This window comes from Aspergillus aculeatinus, assembly GCF_003184765.1.
Source record: "Aspergillus aculeatinus CBS 121060 unplaced genomic scaffold BO66scaffold_59, whole genome shotgun sequence".
NCBI lineage: Eukaryota > Fungi > Ascomycota > Eurotiomycetes > Eurotiales > Aspergillaceae > Aspergillus > Aspergillus aculeatinus.
In genome coordinates this window covers 103,077-119,196 of record NW_020291528.1, presented here as the reverse complement: position 1 = coordinate 119,196, position 16,120 = coordinate 103,077, and the positions used below count along the sequence as shown (strand labels likewise).

The window sequence follows — 16,120 nt, the reverse complement described above, 5'->3', positions numbered from 1 at the left end:
GCAGAGGCCGATGAAAAAAAAGAAAGGCCAGAACAATTGGCGGCGGCGGAATGGAGCGCCACAGCTCGACCCAAAAAAGGCAGCTCCATGCGACTTCCAAGAGATTAATGAGTGTCAAAAGTCCCTCCTCCACCTTACCACCTGTCACGCCTGTTGCCTTGCTGCCTATATCGAAGCTAATCCATCTACGCATCTGCAAGCCCTTAACAGCACTACCAGTAGTCTTAAGTAAGGGATCCCCATCTGTAGGTCGGTGGGTCCACGTTTTTGGTCTACTATGTATGAACCAACCCATGGAGACATCTGTGGTGCGTTGCGACGACATTAAGACATCGCATCTTGTATTCTTTCAGATCAAAGTTCTGAAGGGTGGTATCTAAAAGCAAATGTAATCATGCCGATAAAAGTGTTTATATGGTCAAAAGATTGAGAAATGAGAAAAAAAGGAATGATCGCTCGAGGTAATGCAATCCGGTAGTACAGGCGCCGACCATATATCCAGTCCATCTGCGCCCCTTCCCCGAAACTCAAAAGGTAAGCTTGACACATATTCATCATGGAAGTCACCTTTACATGCCTCCATATGTGCAGAGGGTATCTTTCAGTGACTCGTCAACTCCGATCCTTTCCTGTAAGCTCGATAAGATAGACGAAAAAAAAGAAAAAGCATAAACGTCGTGAGGTCTATTCCAGTATCATCGGGACATCAAGACCTAGCCTGCCATGGGCTAGGAGGTGACATTCTATTCCAGGCGTACCCACTCGCGGGGAACGTCCATGCTGCGATTTACACGGCCTCCCGGAGTCAGAGGTACATCGACACGCCCAAGGCCCCGATCGTCATCGGCGTGCTCCTCATAGAATGACAACCGCGAGAAGTAATCCTGCAGCACGGCCTCTCGATCATTGTCTCCAACGATGGTATTGTACTCCGGGGGAGGAGTGACGAGAGGCGGCGGTGGCTCGAGCTCTTCGAAGGCAGGAGGTGCAAATGACGGCGCGCGAAGGAGATGCATCGGTCGCGGTGGGCGGTCGACCGGTTCATCAGCCAGATGCGCCTGTGGTGGCCGGGTTAAGCCACCGGAGCTGTTGGTGAAGCTTCTCGTGACAGCGCCTCCGTTGGGTCGCTCATCTCGGTCGGAGGAGGAAAGCGATTGTCGGCTGGAGCCCGCCCGGTTGATCAGGGGTGCGCCAGGACAACCGCACTCGTACTCCTGTGCCTGTGGGGTTGGCTCCGACTCCGGCGAGGTGTACGCCGGGAGGTAGATGTTGGCCTGCGTGGCCTTGCAGGATAGCAGGTGGAACGGAGAATCGATAGAGATCTCGAAGTGTCTTCGCTTGCCGGGGTCTCTCTCATCGACCTTGGAGAGGCGTAAAACAATCTGAATTTCAAATTAGATTGCGAACATTGCCAATCAGCATGGAAATATCTTACCTTGATCCAGTGGTTTATTTGGATGTTCTCGTATGTGGTATCAAAGTGTAGTCGTTGAGACTCGTCCCGGTTGCGCATTTCTTGACAACTCGGCAACTGGACATTGAATTCCATCTCGGTCGGACCAACTCCCGAGTCGCTAGACAGATTGCCAAGAAGATTGGTTCGGTTTCGATCCACCACCTCCTGACCCCGAGCAGCGGCTGCGCGCTGGTCCCAGTCAATGCCACCCCCTGCCGTGACTCGCATCGAGCTTCCAGGATAGGTACTGGTGCTGGCAGAGTCGGCTCGTTTCTCAAACAGTAGAACTTTCTTCGCTGGCTGAAAACGATGCACACTTTTGTCTGCAGTCCAGTGTTGAATATTCTCCGTCACATAGACCTTTATCCGATGGCACTCGACCTTGGCCAAGGGGGTCAGCTTGAAAGCAATAGGGACTTGCGATCCCAGAGGGAAGGATTTCCCGGAGATCACAATGTCGTAGTGCAGCTGATCTTCCCAGTTGCGCGAGATTGCGATCGGTTCGACCTGCTCCAGCGAGCCCTCCGCCGGGGTGCGGATCACCGGAACCTCTAGGCTACCGAGCAAATTGGGCCGGAACGCACCGGCTCTTTCGACTATCGCCTCAAGGTCATACTGAACGAATCCCAGGTCGGTCTTGATTGTCTCTGGGAGAGAACCATCGATCGGGAATTCGAAACTGTAGAGGTAATCGCCCACGGGGAACAGGCGGTAGTTGCGTGGCGGATGGACCGGCGGAGGTGGCGGATCATTCTTACCAAAACTCCGAGAGTGGTTGGAATTTAGGGATAGTCGCTTGAGGTCCTTGGCAGAGAACTGGCCGGTGTGGCTCAACGAGGTTGAGGATCCGGTCTTGGAAAGCAGCTCCCGGGTGATCAGAGTCGGACCCTCCTTGCCCGTCACAGAGGTTACCGGCTTAGCGTGCTGATAGAAATGCGCACCGTAATCATTCTGCATCAGTGCCGTATCGCCATGGTTGAAGTACATTACTCCATGTGTGACGAGATCCTTTTTATCGTGAAAGTGAACTTTCTTGGGCGGGATACCTGTCAACGAAACCACTTGTCAGTCGATCCGCGTAAGAATGATCGATGAAAGAGGGAGAAGAGTTACCGTCTGGCCAATCAGTCTGCGCATGCCCACGGAAACAGATCGAAATCTTCTTCACCTTCACGCTTTTGGTGATTTTAAGATGCAACTGCCCGCGAAGAATGGCCGACTTCTTAGTACTGGGGTCATTCTGATCATATCCTTGCAGATATAGCACTGGCTCAGTGAGTGCGATTCCCACCGAGATCCCACTTCCTGTGGCGACTATCTTCTCGTTGCGCAGAGGAGGGAACGGCACGGCCGGATCGGAAGACGGGATGGAATGAGCGGAAGCCGGATAAGGTTGGCTGGAAGAGACAGTGGAGGAAGAATGCGAGCGCAATCGGCCAACTCTTAGTCCCGAGGTGGTGAGCATTGTGGCATCGTTGGGGTTCAAAACGAGCTCAGACACGGGGCGATGGGAATGTGTTTGAGTCATTGGAGGAGGAGGGGAAGGAGGAGAAGGAGGAGAAGGTAGAGGAGGGGAGGAAGCGGATGGTGGCGTAATGGAGGGCGCAGAGTGGATCAGGGACCCCAAGCGGAACAGACGCTTTGCGTTTTCCCGCGGACCCGCCAACTTCTTGAGGATCGAGGCGCGACGACGGAAGCCTCGTCTGGCCGGTGGTTGCCCGACAGTGGAACTAGTATCGCTAGCAAGTGTTGATGTCTCGAGTGAAGGCCGCCGATCGGATCTCACGTGAAACGGAGTTGACTCGGACACTCCGTCGGGGAATTGAGTATTTGTACCACCGGGACTAGTAACCGACCCCAGAAGAACCTGTGGGAGAGGAGAAACGTGAGCCGTCATTGTTGTGCACAAGAACAATGCCAATCAACAGGCTGCATTCTTTGTGGTTGTGTAAGGAGCAAGCAGGTTTGAGGTGATGGGCAGGGCCAAGATCTTTCTCAGTGTGTGTAGTGTAGAGGAGGCGGAGGAACTGTGTCTCTTCCAAACGGGTAGTGGCGGAAGACGGAAGGGAAGTATGGAGAGAGGAATGGAAGGAGAGGAGGAACAAGAGGAAGGACAGGATGCGCAGTGAAGTAAGAATTGGAAGAGATTGAAGAAGAATGTAGCAGGAGGTAAAAAGGTTTGAAAAAAGAAAGAAGTGAGCACGTTTTGACTCTGGACAAAAAAGAAAAGGGACTTACTCTTTAAAAAGAGAGGGATAAAAAAGGTAATATACTAGTCAAATCCCAGCAACAGCAGTGAAGATTATAGGAATAGGGAAAATTAGAATTAGTCGCAGAGCCAGTGTTTGACGCACAGAGCCAATGCACGTAGTCGTGCGACCAGTGGATATTGGGGTCTTTTTTTGGCTTTTTTTTTCTGCCTCGCACTCGTCGAAAAAGAATAATAATCAATTCGTTTGGGGCGTTGTCTCCTTTCGGGGTTGGTGGTTGTTTGGGATCTTTTCTAGGTTCGGGCGATGATCGACACGCCGGCAAGGAGCGATGTGTCTCTTTGCAAATCGTGGTTGGTACACGCACACCGCAGCCGCAATCAATAGTAGTGAATGGATCGGAGATTCGATAGCACGGATACGAAATCTTGGGGAGGTGGAACGTGGAGAGGGTGCGCGAAAAAAAAAAGGAAGTCCCCAAGAAGAAGAAAAGGTCAACCGCTTTCAGCAAGTGAAGACAGTCAGGACTCAGGACAAGGCCAGAAGCGCCGAGAATGATAATAATGCGGGGGTGCGACGGGGGATGGAGAGGGCAGTGATCAGAAATAGTGCAATCGTGCAAAAGCGGAATACTATAATATCGCCTCGTCGTCGTCGTCGTCGTTCTGTCAGCAAAAGGATCAATGACAAAATACGACAAGTCCAGAATGAGGCGGTGCGGGTAGCGTTCCTTGGGCACAAGATCCTTATTAAATAAATTTGACCAAGTAGACAGAGACAGACGGTACGTCCAGAAGAACGATGACGCGGAGGAGAAAAAAGCTGGTAGGCTCAAGTCCTATCCGGTGATCCGCATTACTAGACCTGAGACTTGCCTGAACTGGTTGGGAGGCTTTCTCTCTCTCTCTCTCTCTCTCTCTTTACGTCTTGTTTAGTAGGTCTCCAACGGATACATCAGATTGAACCATGAATTCACTGTTCTTCATGCACTTCCAACATCTCCACGGCCAGAGAATCGGTACTATGTATCAATCAGCTGATGCGGGAGGCTGTAGTGCTGTGGTGCACTGTACCTCCTCGTTTCCCCGGATCGACCTCGTATCTTACACTCTACCTTTTGGACAACAAATACGCTCCGTCGGGTTACGTGGTAAGATGGCTGACTGACTGATGGGATGCTCCATGTGAATGGGAAGAGAGGGGAAAGCCGAGTTTCGGGGGTTTCATCACGCATGAGACTCCTACAACATACTAGTGGGTGAGGGTCTCGAACCACATGCATGAAGAGGCAGTGACGTCTGACGTCCATCTGGTTCAGTGTCTAGAGACACTGACACTAATAGCTACTAGTCTAGTTACTCATAACTTAACTAAGGAACGGACTGACTGAGTGACTGACTAACTAACTAACTAGACTACTGGAGTCAATCTGATGCCCAGCTTACCTGGAAGTCTAGTCTAGCCCAGCAGTAGACTCGTAGACTCGACGGGTAGTCCGGCACAGCCTTCCACCCGGCCAGCACGGTCATCATAAGATGACCACTTAATGCTCGCTCTTTGACTTCATCATCAGAAAGAAAGCCAATCGCTGTTGTGCTGCTCCATAGTGGACAGGTAGATCCACATGTCCATACCATATACTTTTATGATTTGATGAGCGGCTGGGGATCTTTGGAAAAAGATGCTGCCTGACTGCCTGAAAGGGCTTGAGAGCGAAGAAAGAAGAAAGAGAAAAGCAGAAGACAATGTGTCTGATTGTGAATGCGGGGGGATCCTTGGCTGGCAGGAGTAGGGCGGTGTGGTGATATCATCGGGTCGGGCGGAAGTGGGGAGAAGATCGGAGAGTACGTGCACTTCTTGCCTTTCCACCTGCCCTGGCCTCCCCCTTTCCCCCTCACTAGGCTCTCTATTACTCCTCATCATCATCCTCAACCGCAATGCAATGGGCGTTCGTACAAGTGGAATGGGACACATGGGTGGAAAGATTCCATTCCGTCGGGCTGTTTTTGGCCGTTACCGAAGATCGCTTCCGACTGAGGAGACGATGAAGAAGTCTATTCGAAGATCCATGGTCTGATCCCCGGCAATACTTCCGCTCTCCGACTTTCGCGATAGCTGAACAACAGTGCCGTCGCCACCACCATTTCCCCTCCATCCCTCTGTCACAAGCCGAATCTACCGATCCGTGATTACCGGTACATTGTGTATTCTCAGCACTGTACCCCTGCATCTTTGATCGGATGGTCGGCTCTCGAGACGGCAAGAAATTTATCCCCACAAGTTCACACATGTCAATCACGGTAGAACTGACGGCACGAAGTCTGTCGTCTGTGGCTTGACATGCGCGTAAAACCTTACCTTATGCTATCGCCATCGACCCGGCAGCCCCATTCCACCTACTTCCATAAAACAACATCAATATGACAAGGTGAAATTCTTATCAACCTGTGCTGTCCATGGCAAGCACAATTCCTATAGGCCGATAGGTCATGACATCATCGCCTCCATCACCATCATCATCACCCTGTAACCCTTAGGTAACTGATGTTGACTTCAATTGTCCCTGTGGGTGCGTGGATAGCCAGGAACGGCACTTGATACATTCTTGCGAAGACTACAGCTAGAAAAGGGTTTCGATATCTCTTGTCAGAGTTTCTACTTTGGGGAACGCTTGAACCATTGAAGTGATTGCCGAACGGAGAACCAGTTCGTGGCATTCCCCCGTAGTCTATTTAGGAACCAAGCGTTGGTTAGCTGCATACCAAGACCACCGAAAACGCAGCAGAGCCAATCCACCTTGGGCGTGGAGCATCGGGATGTCAATTTGGAACGGAGATTAGCTTTTGCGCCCACCTCTGACGTACCTTGCGTCATCGCGGAGTCAGTAGTGAAGACCGTCAGGTAGGTACCGGGCCCCCTTACAGGGTGGATCACTCTGCCTTGCCGATTGGCTGTTCGGCAGGAGACAGCAATGGACCTGACACTTCGAAGGGGTTTCAGCCGGGGTAATGAGTAAGAGTCTGCGACTGGAAAACCGATTCCGTTTGGCTTAGCTTATTACCCGAATTTGTAGGGGACGCTGCTATATAGAACTGCCTGTATTTCGTGATTCCAACGCACAGTGTCGTCACCCATAAATCGCATCCCGAGCCGTACGGCCACTGCCCAGGAGGTGATCATGTAAACCAGCTATCGTCAAGTTCGTTGATATCCACCAATCCGTCGCCTTCCAGTAAATTCGGGTCCCCGGTCCCGTCCCCTCCGAAGGTATCATTCTCCATGAATAAATCATCGAAGCTGGACTCCCCCGGTGCCATAACATCTTCGAGGTTTCCCCCTCCTTGGCCGTCCAACTGTTGTCCCGTCAGACCGCCAACTTGGGTAGAGAACGCCTCAGCTTTCTGCAATTCCAAGTCAAACGCATCTCCACCCGTAGGCACAGCAGTATTCATGCTATCAGTGCCCACTAGGCCAGCAGCGGTGTTGCCAGACGCAGCGTTGCCTTCATTGCCCGAACCGGCAGGAACCAGGTGGGAGCCGGCGAGAAAATCATCATTACCAACTGCGTCATCGCCAAAGTCAAGATTCAGGTCGAAATCGTTGGGCCCGGGATTATTGTTGAGCATTGAGTCGAAGTTGAGTTCGTCCGAGCCGGTGAAAGGTTGTCCGGAGACGGTAGGGGCGGTAGCTTCGTTGTCGGTTTGGTCTTCCTTGACAGGTTGATCAGCCGAGCCTTGTTTTACGACATCCTGCTCAATCTGCGGCTTCAACACAGGTTCGACTTCCGTGGGCTCGGCCTTTATTGTGTCTGCATTCGTGGCTACGACTGGGGTTTCCTGAGGTTGGGGGGCCGTTTCTGGCTCTGGCTTCACGACCGCATCCTCCATCGCGGAGTCCTGGGCAGAATGAAGTGCAGCTTTTCGCGCTTTGATTGCCTCATAGTCTCGCTCCAAGAACGCCTTGGCAATAAACTGTTCAAAGTCAGTCCCAACTCAGGCACCGAACAAGTTGACAATGGTTCTTACAATCTGCTCCGAGAGGCTGTCCAAAGCGGTCTGGAACTGCTCGTGAGCGACGGGGATTGAGCGTTTGAGCTGTGCCCTGTACTGCATCTTCTCGTGCGAGTTGAAGAACCGGGCCGTGTCAATGAGCTATGGGTTGTCAGAGGTCACTTGAACGAGAAACAAACGGGCTCGGATGTACTACCGTCTGGTTCACCGTGGATGTTAACACATCCAGAGATTTGGGATGTGAAAAATCTGTCGCGGCCATGGTTACGCTGCTGTTGCGACCTGATCGTACTAACAAGAAAGCTGCTGGCAATAGACCGCGCTGATTTGCTGATGTGTCGGGGGTCAGTTGGGGATGTGTGATGGGCCACGATAGAACACGATCTGAAACCACTACGAGATGTGATTCAGCCGGGGACTTTTAGCGATGCCGTGAGGGATTATACTCCCTGTACGGCGGGCCCGAGAGCCAATTGAATGAGGTGGACCGAGGTTCGCGTGGAAGTGACAGGGGAGGGGGAGGGGGAGGGAGGAGGAGTCAAGGGAGGAGACTACCTAAGAATAGAAACCAAGAATATCCAGAGGGGTGACTGCAGGTGACAGATAGTTTGGTATATTCAGGTAGGTAAGATAGAAGGGAACTGAGGAGTGGAGGAAGAAGCTAAGAATGATGATGGGCAAGTTAAGCGCCTACTAGGTAAGTTAGTAAGTTAAGAGGTGGTAGCTTTGAAGAGGTTAGTTAGCCGGCTTGCGGTAAGTGAAGGACAAAAAAAGGCGAGAGCCCCGTCACAAGGGGACTAACGCGGTGAGGCTTAGCGCGCCCCTCACCCCAGTTCGGAGCGGCTCTTCTTTAGGTACGGAGTACCTTACTTACCTTACAGCCAGACTTAAGCCAGTTGACTTCCCTTAGTTGAGGTACTTCGTAACTAACTGACTGACTGACTGTACGTCCTGTACCGTGGTCGACTCCCAGGACAGACCACCAACTGGACCACTGAGCTGCTAATTGAACCCCATCTCATCCACCGTGGACCATTCAATCATCCAAACATTCTCCTCGTTTTGTTCTCCATCCAAACTTCCCCGTCAGCTCAGATCCATCCATCGCAGCTTTCCCTCTGCTTTTCCCCTGTCTGTCTTATTCATTCGCCTTCTGTCTCTCTTCTTCCTCTCTTCCTCTATTTTCCTTCTTCCTCTTCATCATCCACTTTCCTCTCTGTTCCACCTGTCATTGCTGCCTCTCTTCCCTTTTGTCTCAGTGTTTCTTTTCTTTTCCTTTTCTTTTTCTATTTTATTTCTGCCTTCTTCCAGCTGTCAGCTTTTCCCTCCTCCTCCTCCTCCTCCTCCTCCTTTCCATTCCTCATTCCCCGTCAGCTGTCATTCGGGAGCTTAAAGCTGTTTCCACCACCACTTTTGACGGATTCACTGACTGGTCGAGGTCGTGGTTGAGAAAACCATCTTCGGTCTCATTTATTTGCTTTTCAGCACCGTCTAGTCCATCACGACACCTCTCATCTTCATTTCACTAGCACTGCAATCGTCCGATTCAACATCAGTTGCTCGTACTTTGTGCTTGTCTTTGGATGATCTAGTTTAGCGCCTTGTCCGTCCTCGTTTACCACCACTCTGTCCCGGACCTTTTCGATCAACACTCACCAACAACCACCACCCTCAAAAACCCCCCCCGCGTCTGCTGCCGCCTTCGCCTACTTTAATTCCGACTGCGTAACGCCCTGCATCGTCCCGTCACCGAGAAATTGCATATCCATTCTCCGTGATTCCGTCAAACGCTTTTCCATCGACTGTTCCGCCTTGCAGCTCTGCATTTGTTTGTTCCGTGATCCTCTATCGTCCAATCTCGTGACTCTCCCCCTCCCCCCCCCCCCCGTCAACAATGGCCGACAACGTCTCCGCTGCGACCGCTACCACCCTCCCCCCTCCTCCCCAATCTTCTACAGTTGCCTCCAACCAGCAGTACGATGCATCTCAGGGCAACGGCCAAGCCAATCCTTCCCACATGCCACCACCTCCCCGCCCGCCCGTGGTGATCCCACAAAACACCAATCCGATTCCGACCGCCATCACATCGCCCATGTCTGGCAATATGATGTCCCCGACCAGCGCTGGTGGCTTCGTGCGTCGGGCGGCCCCTGAGCCAAACAAGAGGGCCCTTTATGTCGGTGGCCTCGATCCCCGAGTGACTGAGGATATCCTGAAACAAATCTTTGAGACTACCGGTCATGTTGTTAGCGTCAAGATCATCCCCGATAAGAACGTAGGTTTTTTTTCCCCCTCACTGGCCCCTGGCATTCTTGATGCCCCACTATTTTATTGAAGCACGCTCATCCTCCCCACTGACAGTCACAGAAGTTCAACAGCAAAGGTTACAACTACGGCTTTGTCGAGTTTGATGACCCCGGTGCTGCTGAGAGAGCGATGCAGACGCTCAATGGGCGCCGTATCCATCAGTCGGTATGTACATTTGGGCTTATTTGGTATTTGTTCGACAGGTACTGAATTATTTCTTGTCTCTCTTTTACAGGAAATTCGTGTCAACTGGGCCTACCAATCCAACAATACGAACAAGGAGGACACCTCGGGCCATTTCCACATCTTCGTTGGTGATCTGAGTAATGAAGTAAACGACGAGGTGTTGATGCAAGCCTTCTCTGCCTTCGGCTCCGTGTCTGAGGCACGTGTCATGTGGGATATGAAAACTGGTCGCTCCCGAGGATATGGTTTTGTTGCATTCCGTGACCGTTCTGATGCCGACAAGGCTTTGAACTCCATGGATGGGGAATGGCTGGGCTCGCGTGCAATCCGTTGTAACTGGGCCAACCAGAAGGGCCAACCTTCGATCTCTCAGCAACAGGCCATGGCCGCAATGGGCATGACACCCGCTACGCAGTATGGCCATCACAACTTCCCTACCCACGGCATCCAGAGCTACGACATGGTCGTCTCACAAACTCCGCAGTGGCAGACCACGTGCTACGTGGGCAACTTGACCCCTTACACCACGCAGAACGACCTGGTGCCACTCTTCCAGAACTTTGGCTACGTGCTCGAGACTCGTCTGCAGGCGGACCGTGGATTTGCCTTCATCAAGATGGACTCGCATGAGAATGCGGCCATGGCCATCTGTCAGCTCAATGGTTACAACGTCAATGGGCGCCCTCTGAAGTGCAGCGTATGTCCTCCTTGCTCCCGGTGTCTTAGTCCCGATGCTAATTGACCATATAGTGGGGCAAGGATCGTCCTCCCACTGGCCAGTTCGACAACTTCTCTGGCCAGCAGGCCAGCTCACCTTTCAACTCTAGTCCCACTCCGTACTTTCCTCAGTACGGCGGTCCTGGGGGACCCATGACCCCTCAAGGTAGCTCGTTTGCGCCCTAGTGTGGGGTTTCCCGCTAACTCTCTGGCTCCAGGCCCCAACCCAGCCGGTAGAGGATGGGACCAATCCGGAATGGGTGGTCAAGGCTACGGCCAAGTTCCTGGAAATGCAGGATACGGCCGCGGCCAAGGCGCCCCAGCCTCTGGATGGAACCAGCCAAACAATGCCAATTTCGGCAATGGCTTCGGTGGCTATCAAGCGTAGCCTGTTCTCGATATATGCTGCCGCAAGCACTGGTAGTCGGCGGTCTGTACCGGCAAAAGCGTTAAGCATCAGCCCCTTCCTCTCCTTCTTCCTTTCTCCCTAATACTTTACATTTCAACTGTCTCTGTCTTTCCATCATTTTCAACACTGCTTTTCTTTTTCTCTCTTCTCTTCTTTTCTTTCTTTTCTTCATGGCTGCCCCTTACAAGGTGGATTTTTAAAGCGCATCTCCCATTCTCCATTCTTCTTTTTGAAATGAAATTTGTGTGTTATCGTACACCCAATACCCCAAATCCGCTTTGTTGACTCAAGTTTCCATATGCTGTCTTCTTTGAACGAATGCGCGCAACTTTGATCAAAGGCTAAGCTTCTTGGGCTTCTCACTTAAGCGTTCTGCGGACTAAACTAAAAGTACTGACCATTCTCATTCTATTCCTGACATTTTCTCTTTGGTCGATCATTGAATAAATAGCTCGCTGGTGTCGTACGATTAGTATGTATAAGCACAGCCTGTTGAGGATCGACGTCCTTTGCTTTCAGGCTGTGTGAATCATGGCTTTCTGCTTTCTTCTTTTATTTGTGCACGGGAAGCTAGGGCTTTCCCTGCGATTCCGAGACTCGCTGTTTGAGCGTCGTTGTTGGTTTAATCGACACCGGGTTCTTCTTTTCTGTTTGCCGGTTTGTACTCGTCTGGCCGGGTTGGTTGGCACAGTCTTCCCAGTTTGTGATACCATTGTCTGTTCAGGTGACTTTCTTCCAGTCCAAATTCCAACTTCGGGCTCTTGGTGTCCTGAGACCGTGCCCACATGAATTTCCAGTTTTCATGCTGATGTTGCTGGGATTTGTTTCTTATTCCTGATCTTGCTGGAGTGATGGTTGGGTTTGCCCGTAGTTTATGTCATTGTAGATGTCTGTATTGTATGGTGATTTTAGAGTTCATTCCGAGCGTCTTGTGGACAGGCAAGCCTCTGCCTATTTCTATCTGGGCTTCGTGTTTACCATGAGTTGCTGAAGCATTAGTTATAGTAGGTAACTTAGCAGTCTGTAAACTGTAAGATGTTGATGCTAAAATAGAACAAACCAGGCGGGCTGCGGGGAGGGCGGCAGCTGCTAACCTTGAAGGTACTCCGTAGTCCGTACCGTACCGTACCGGACCTCATTCGCCCACCGCCTGGACCCTTTTCTTCTTGGCCGATCGATCGATGCCTTGCGGCCCCCTCTTCCCCTTCCTCCTCCTCCTCCCGTTCCTACCCTACCAACGCTTGCACCACAGCTGATGAACATCCTCGCCGACTCTCCTACCGGGACACTGGATGTGGGCATGCTAAAGATTGGTTAGTCGCGCCCAGCCTGCGCCAATGGAAGATGCAGGCAACAGCAGCGGTGCGGCACTCTCGCTGGACGACAATGACCGGCGCGCCGGGCGCATGCGCTCGGGAAGCGCAAGCAGCGGCCATAAGCGCAGCACTTCAGGCTCCTTACTGTCCCGATTGTCCTTCCTACGAATGATCCAGGCGACACAGAACACGGCCGAGCGAAGCCATTCAGGCCTCGAGCGCGATGACGGCGACGAACTCACCTCCGGCTTACGGGGCGGGCGGGCCATGTCCAATGCGATCCAGCAACATCGGAGGACGCGTCGGAGACGCGGCTCGCTACGCAAGACGGCCCTCTTGGGCACCCGGCTCGACTATCGAGACAAGAAGACCGCAAGGGTGCCGGCCGATGTACTGCGAGGGGACAGCAGTGGGAGCGGCGAACCCCGACCGGGACTGACCCCCTTACCCTCCTCCCCTTCCTCATCCTCTTCCACCAACCCACGAATGCGATATCTAGCCGACCCCGTGTCGCGCGCAGACGATGAAAACACCCCGCTCAGGAACCTCGGCTCCCAACCCGGGGATGAGACGGATACCGCATGGACGCTGATGGATGCACCGCAACGCGCCCTGGCGGCCGCGCCGGCGGCGGCGACGACGACAACGACGCATCGCCAGTCCAGCCCAGCGAAAAACAGTCTCCTTGGAGTCGGCGATGAGATGATGACGACGGACGACGAAGAGATCATCTCCTTCCCGCGGGCCAGCAGTACTAGTACCGCATTGCATTCGTCCTCCACCACCGGCGGCGCGACGGGCCTGCGCCTGCCCTCCGCCTCGTCGGCCTCCGAGTCCTACTACACTCTGCAGACGGATCCGACGTACCGGGCTCTGCACCGGGCCAAGTCGCCGCTGGCCACGCACGCGGTGGAAATGGCTGCCAGCTCGCAGATGGTGTGGGACTACTCGGAGACGGAGTGGTGGGGGTGGATCATCCTGATCGTGACGTGGCTCGTGTTCGTCGTGGGGATGGGGAGCTGCTTCGGGGTCTGGAGCTGGGCGTGGGATGTCGGGGAGACGCCGTACGCGCCCCCGGAGCTGGAGGATGATCCCACCCTGCCGATCGTCGGGTATTATCCGGCGTTGATCATCTTGACCGCGGTCATGTCGTGGGTGTGGGTGGTGGTCGCTTGGGTGGGGATGAAGTACTTCAAGCATGCGAACATCTCTGGGGAGGACATTTGATGGTATTTCTTGCGATTCGGTTTCGTCGTGGGTCTTTGGTAGTCTTTGGTTCATACGTGAGCCGCTTTTTTGGGCATGTACTATACATAGTTTAATTGTCGATGGTCCCGTCCCAGCATAGCCACTTTATTATATCATAACAGTTTTGGACTAAACTGTAGCCTCATTAATAGACAGTGTCATCATTGCAGATATATAAGATGGGTCTACAATTTATCTAATCTGATTGATTAGGATCCCCAAAAAAAAATCAAGCCCCAAAGAAATACCAGTTCACCAACTCCGACACCCCGAAATGACTCCCGCCCTCTCACACGTCCTAACCCCCGGCTCACCCTCCTCGGTAAAAGTCGAAAGTCCACCCGCAAAACCCAAACGCTGCCGTGTCAATGCGACACGGCGCACTGATTCACAGGCGTCATATCGAAGGCCGGCGCCTTGGCGTCGTTCGGTGGTTGCACAGTGGTGCCCGGCGCGGTGCTCACGAGGCCCTTAGAGACGGCAAAGCAGGAGGAGCGATCCTGGTTGGAGTCCTCGACGTAGAACTCGTCCATGATGGGGTGCAGCATGACGGTCTGCTTGTGGATAGTGACGATGGAGTTGGCGGGCACGGAGACCCAGTTATCTAGACGGACGTCAGCATCGCAGATCAGTATTCGCCAAGCAACCCATCCTCATTTCATCCTTCGGATGGAGGGGGGGAACATACGCCTCTCAAAAGTAATCGGCTCACTGGCGACGAGCACAATATCGGCGCCCTTATCATGGCGCTCCATCTTAAAATGGCCCTGGCCCTTCCCCTCGGTCCACTTGGTGCCGGACGAGAAATACAGACTGGCCGGCTCATCCGTCTTACTGCTGATGTACCGGGTACAGATGACGGTGTGGCCATCGGTGACGGCGAAGTTCAGCAGACTGCGCGTCTCCACCGCCCCGACGGCGGCGCCGCCGCCATGCCGCCGCGGGATATCCCTGATGAAGGCGTTGATCTGCGCGATCGTCTTGACCATCACGCGGCGCAGCAGCGCGGGGCCGAACCCCTCCGGGCCCGGGTCGGCGCTGGGGTCGACGCCCTCCTTGGCCAGAAGGTCGAGGAACAGCGCGAACGCCCACTCGCTGTCCGTCCCGCCCTTCACCCCCAGGTACCACTTGTCGGCCAGCGAGTCGGCCAGCGCCCGCTTGATGTACTGCCACCCGCCCACGTTGCCGTTGTGCATCCACATCAGCGTCCGGTGCTGGAACGGGTGGCAGTTCGTGTCGGAGAGCGTCCCCTCCGTTGTGGCCCGCACGTGCGCGAAGATGAGGTTCGAGCACGTCTTCGACGCCAGCCGCTCCAGGTTCTCGCAGTTCCAGGCGGGCAGCGTCGAGGTGAAGATGCACGGGTCCGGCCCGAGTTTCGGGTCCGTGTAGAACCCCACTCCGAAGCCGTCGCCGTTCACCGGGCGGCGGGTGTCCTGGTTCTTGGTTAGAAGGGTAGTGGTTGGAGGGGATGAGGGGGAGATGGGGGGTTGGAATGTAGGGGGAGAGGGGAGGGGAAAGGCAGGAGTGAGGGAGCCCTCTTGCTTGATGAGCTTTCTTTGCTTGAACAACGGAAAGCAAGCAGACGTACCAGTCTGAGACGCGAATCGTACGACTGGGTCAGGATGGAGTGACTGGGTTCGGTAACCAGCTTGCTGAGACGAATCTCATGTCGTCCTTTGTATACCTGATGGGGAAGCGGTCAGCATGCTGCGACAGACATAGGAGGCAAACAGCTCTAAACTTAGACTTACTAGAAAGCGACACATTTTGTATTTGTATCAACGTGCACAATAAAGTAAAGACTCCCAGCGTCCCTACTGCCGTGCAAGATCCCAAAGTGATATCAGCGTTGGGAGGTGGAAGGTTGTATGTAAAGTCGGTCTGGGCCCGACAGACAGCGTGCAGAGTCACAAGTCACAGCTTTGATTGATCCGACAACGGAGGCGTTTCTTCCAGCCCAAGGCACGCCCGCACAACTGGGATTTACCCCTTTATTTGTATTTGCGACAAGAAAGAAAAAGCTCAGACTCGTCCGGCTTGAGGTTACTTCAAATCTAGACCAACAAATCGTCCAGATGACGAATTTCGATCCGATTATTTGGTTATTGTCGAGTGGAATGCTTGCTAAACTACACGTGACTCACACCGTATTTTATACGGCGGGCGAAGCGGCCAGCAGTGCAGTGCAGGTCACGGGATCAGGACCGGCTCGGAGGGGATTCGCCGCCGCGGGACAATCATTGCTGGATGACATGATCTTC

At 53.3% G+C, this 16,120-nt stretch overlaps 4 protein-coding genes across 4 annotated transcripts; 1 reads left to right on the top strand and 3 right to left on the bottom strand.

Moving 5' to 3' along the window:
* Positions 1 to 534: 534 nt before the first annotated feature.
* Positions 535 to 3,675, bottom strand: BO66DRAFT_198616 (arrestin C-terminal domain-containing protein). Its single transcript, XM_025642512.1, has 3 exons — positions 2,570 to 3,675; positions 1,436 to 2,502; positions 535 to 1,382 (listed from the first exon to the last, which is right to left on the bottom strand). The coding sequence occupies exons 1-3, from the start codon at positions 3,351 to 3,353 to the stop codon at positions 744 to 746; spliced, it is 2,490 nt and encodes an 829-aa protein (XP_025499513.1). The 5' UTR covers positions 3,354 to 3,675; the 3' UTR covers positions 535 to 743.
* A 3,167-nt stretch (positions 3,676 to 6,842) lies between these two features.
* Positions 6,843 to 7,938, bottom strand: BO66DRAFT_442802 (uncharacterized protein; the record flags this gene model as incomplete). The annotated part of the gene is made up of 3 exons (XM_025651458.1): positions 6,843 to 7,637; positions 7,692 to 7,817; positions 7,873 to 7,938. The coding sequence occupies 3 exons, from the start codon at positions 7,936 to 7,938 to the stop codon at positions 6,843 to 6,845; spliced, it is 987 nt and encodes a 328-aa protein (XP_025499512.1).
* Positions 7,939 to 9,570: 1,632 nt separating this feature from the next.
* Positions 9,571 to 13,838, top strand: BO66DRAFT_414929 (uncharacterized protein; the record flags this gene model as incomplete). The annotated part of the gene is made up of 7 exons (XM_025649507.1): positions 9,571 to 9,951; positions 10,044 to 10,148; positions 10,219 to 10,866; positions 10,920 to 11,052; positions 11,105 to 11,257; positions 12,208 to 12,265; positions 12,614 to 13,838. 7 exons carry the CDS (start codon positions 9,571 to 9,573, stop codon positions 13,836 to 13,838), a joined length of 2,703 nt encoding a protein of 900 aa, XP_025499511.1.
* A 178-nt stretch (positions 13,839 to 14,016) lies between these two features.
* On the bottom strand, positions 14,017 to 15,959 carry BO66DRAFT_395223 (glutamine amidotransferase subunit DUG3). Its single transcript, XM_025648169.1, has 4 exons — positions 15,611 to 15,959; positions 15,448 to 15,543; positions 14,548 to 15,292; positions 14,017 to 14,463 (listed from the first exon to the last, which is right to left on the bottom strand). The coding sequence occupies exons 1-4, from the start codon at positions 15,623 to 15,625 to the stop codon at positions 14,225 to 14,227; spliced, it is 1,095 nt and encodes a 364-aa protein (XP_025499510.1). The 5' UTR covers positions 15,626 to 15,959; the 3' UTR covers positions 14,017 to 14,224.
* Between the last annotated feature and the right edge of the window lie 161 nt (positions 15,960 to 16,120).

Bases quoted from the DNA above. Each gene is read 5' to 3' on its own strand.
- BO66DRAFT_198616 (XM_025642512.1), bottom strand. From the start codon at position 3,353: ATGACGGCTCACGTTTCTCCTCTCCCACAGGTTCTTCTGGGGTCGGTT. The intron at 2,503-2,569 runs GTAACTCTTCTC...TTTCGTTGACAG, and splicing joins GCAGACTGATTGGCCAGACG to GTATCCCGCCCAAGAAAGTT. The intron at 1,383-1,435 runs GTAAGATATTTC...TTTGAAATTCAG, and splicing joins AAATAAACCACTGGATCAAG to ATTGTTTTACGCCTCTCCAA.
- BO66DRAFT_395223 (XM_025648169.1), bottom strand. The intron at 15,293-15,447 runs GTACGTCTGCTT...ACCAAGAACCAG, and splicing joins ACGATTCGCGTCTCAGACTG to GACACCCGCCGCCCGGTGAA. The intron at 14,464-14,547 runs GTATGTTCCCCC...ACGTCCGTCTAG, and splicing joins GCCGATTACTTTTGAGAGGC to ATAACTGGGTCTCCGTGCCC.